The sequence below is a fragment of the Phytophthora parasitica genome (assembly GCF_000247585.1).
Source record: "Phytophthora parasitica INRA-310 unplaced genomic scaffold supercont2.27, whole genome shotgun sequence".
Taxonomy (NCBI): Eukaryota; Oomycota; class Peronosporomycetes; order Peronosporales; family Peronosporaceae; genus Phytophthora; species Phytophthora nicotianae.
The window spans coordinates 776,809-778,975 of NW_008649013.1; the positions used below are offsets into that span (position 1 = coordinate 776,809).

Sequence of the window (2,167 nt, forward strand, 5' to 3'; positions counted from 1 at the left end):
TTATTACTGTCTAGATCAGCTGTGATTGCATAACATTGGGAAGGTTTACGCTACCCCAATAGAACACCTTCTACCCCCGTGATTTCAGTTGGTTTGATTATACTATCTAGACTGCTTCTAATATCAACGAATCATAAGGCAGACGCTACCCCGCAAATTTATGGTATTGTGAGTTCTACTCAAAATTTCCGTGGGCCACCAAATCGCACAACTCCGTATACTGACCCGCTTAAGTACCAAATAAAATCATGACTTGTGGCAAGAAAAAGACTACTAATGACTTGGGCTTGTATGTGGGGCGATTGTCCTTCCGCTCCTCAAACAGGCCAAATCGGCAAATTTGGACGGAAATCACAATCTTTATAACTAAAGACGTTGTACTATACCCTCCTCTCGCTTCTAAAACTAACTCGTATCTACAGAGATGGATGTAGCCCTCACTTTGGAGGAAGATCTAGCATTACAGAAGCTACAGCAGGGCGAAATGGAGCTATTCACTACTTGCTTTTGGGTAAGGTCAGTTACGACTGCTCAGTCCAAGCAGTGATATCAGGAAGTCAATTCATAAATGGATCCCACCACGAGAAGGAGATGTTCCTACTCGGCTGGTCAATGTAATCCGTAAGTACTGAATGGCCATGTATCATGAAGGCTGCATACTGTTTTAGTACCTCATATGGGTACCAGTTCACTGAACGAACAACCATGCTCATGAAGTTATTCCATGTAGCAAAACCGGTTTTTCCGTACAATAGTGTGCGAGTATAACACTTAAATATGAAGCGTGTCAATTGCGTTATTTTAGTTTTGTTCCCACTGGGTTTATCTTTTGTTCGCACCCAAGGTTTCCCTCACTGAGGTTTCCCTGGTTTATACCGAATTGTACGGAACACGTTCAGTATTCCATGCACGAACAGCATAGCACCGATGTATTCTACTGAATTCCCACTGGTACTCTCCGCTACAAGAACATGTACCTGTATGAGTCCTGCCAGTCCAGATGACAAAACCTGTAAATCTACACAAAATTGTACTACAGATGACCATCAGCATAGCAAGATGCGGGGAGGCTGTTGAGGATACCATCTTCCTATCCTGGTATACTGTACCAAATGTTATTAACCCTTCCAGGCCGGGAGCCCGCTGAAACATCTAAGCTGCGTATGCTACATTAAACTTGGAGTTTGTATGTAAAAAGGTGCAGGGGATGGTTACAGGGGCGGGTCCTGGAAAAAGCCATGCTAATGTGGCATATAAGCTGTACAACTGATCAATATTTAGCCCGGCATGTCGAATAATGCTACGTAGTGCGGAAAAGAACGGGACAGCTCGCCGAACCCGCTGGACACACCCCCATCCCTCATTTTCCAAAATTTAGAAATCGGTACTTCCTTTACAAAAACTTATATTCAAAGTTGGTGTGTCACCTCTACAACTAACGCAAGCTTTTGATGCGATCGAATTGTGTTCTTTGCGCAATACCAAATCTAAATGAACCAAATAAGCCGGTGGAGCAATCACTTGACACACTCCGTTTTGCGCAAAAGTAGGGCGAAGATGATGCAGTTTAGGATGTGCCTATGCAATGACCAGGAGGAACCACTCAAGTTCAACAGATGCTTCAGGTGCAGGCTTACATGTGGCCGATCAAATGTGAACCTAATCATTTTCTTGCTGAATATATGCAGGTTAATGGACAGCTTAATATGCATGATAGCAACTACGGGCTTGTGCGGTGTCTCCTGCGAGAAGCTGGGGTTCCAGGTGTAGACGGCGTGCTTGGTATTTCTGCTTTTCGACGGACTCGGATTGGCTTCGCGTCTTCCACAGGAACTTGAGTACCATTCACCCATTCCTTGTGCCAAATATTCCAGCAAGTCATGGCCACACCCCGCACATTTCCCCGAGCACGCATGCAGAGAAAGATAGGACCCACATCGTTGCAGTCGCCACAGAAGTATGTCGTCGGAGACGCTCGCTTGGTGTCGTGGTGTAGCGTAGAGCAAATCTTGCATGCTCTCTGACGGCTCTTTGACTGCTTTCCTTTATCGCGCCACTCGTTCACCTGTCGTGCCGCATGCTTCGACCGCTGATTGGGGCCGACAGGAATATCTTCGTAGCGCGGTGCAGCAGAAGGAAGCTGGGTACCGAACGCATTGCCTTCGTA

At 45.9% G+C, this 2,167-nt stretch overlaps 1 protein-coding gene across 1 annotated transcript; it reads right to left on the minus strand.

The window, feature by feature from the left end:
* Positions 1-1,018: 1,018 nt before the first annotated feature.
* Positions 1,019-1,853, minus strand: PPTG_22994 (hypothetical protein; the record flags this gene model as incomplete). Its single annotated transcript, XM_008907828.1, has 2 exons — positions 1,019-1,033; positions 1,638-1,853. The coding sequence occupies 2 exons, from the start codon at positions 1,851-1,853 to the stop codon at positions 1,019-1,021; spliced, it is 231 nt and encodes a 76-aa protein (XP_008906076.1).
* Positions 1,854-2,167: the final 314 nt, after the last annotated feature.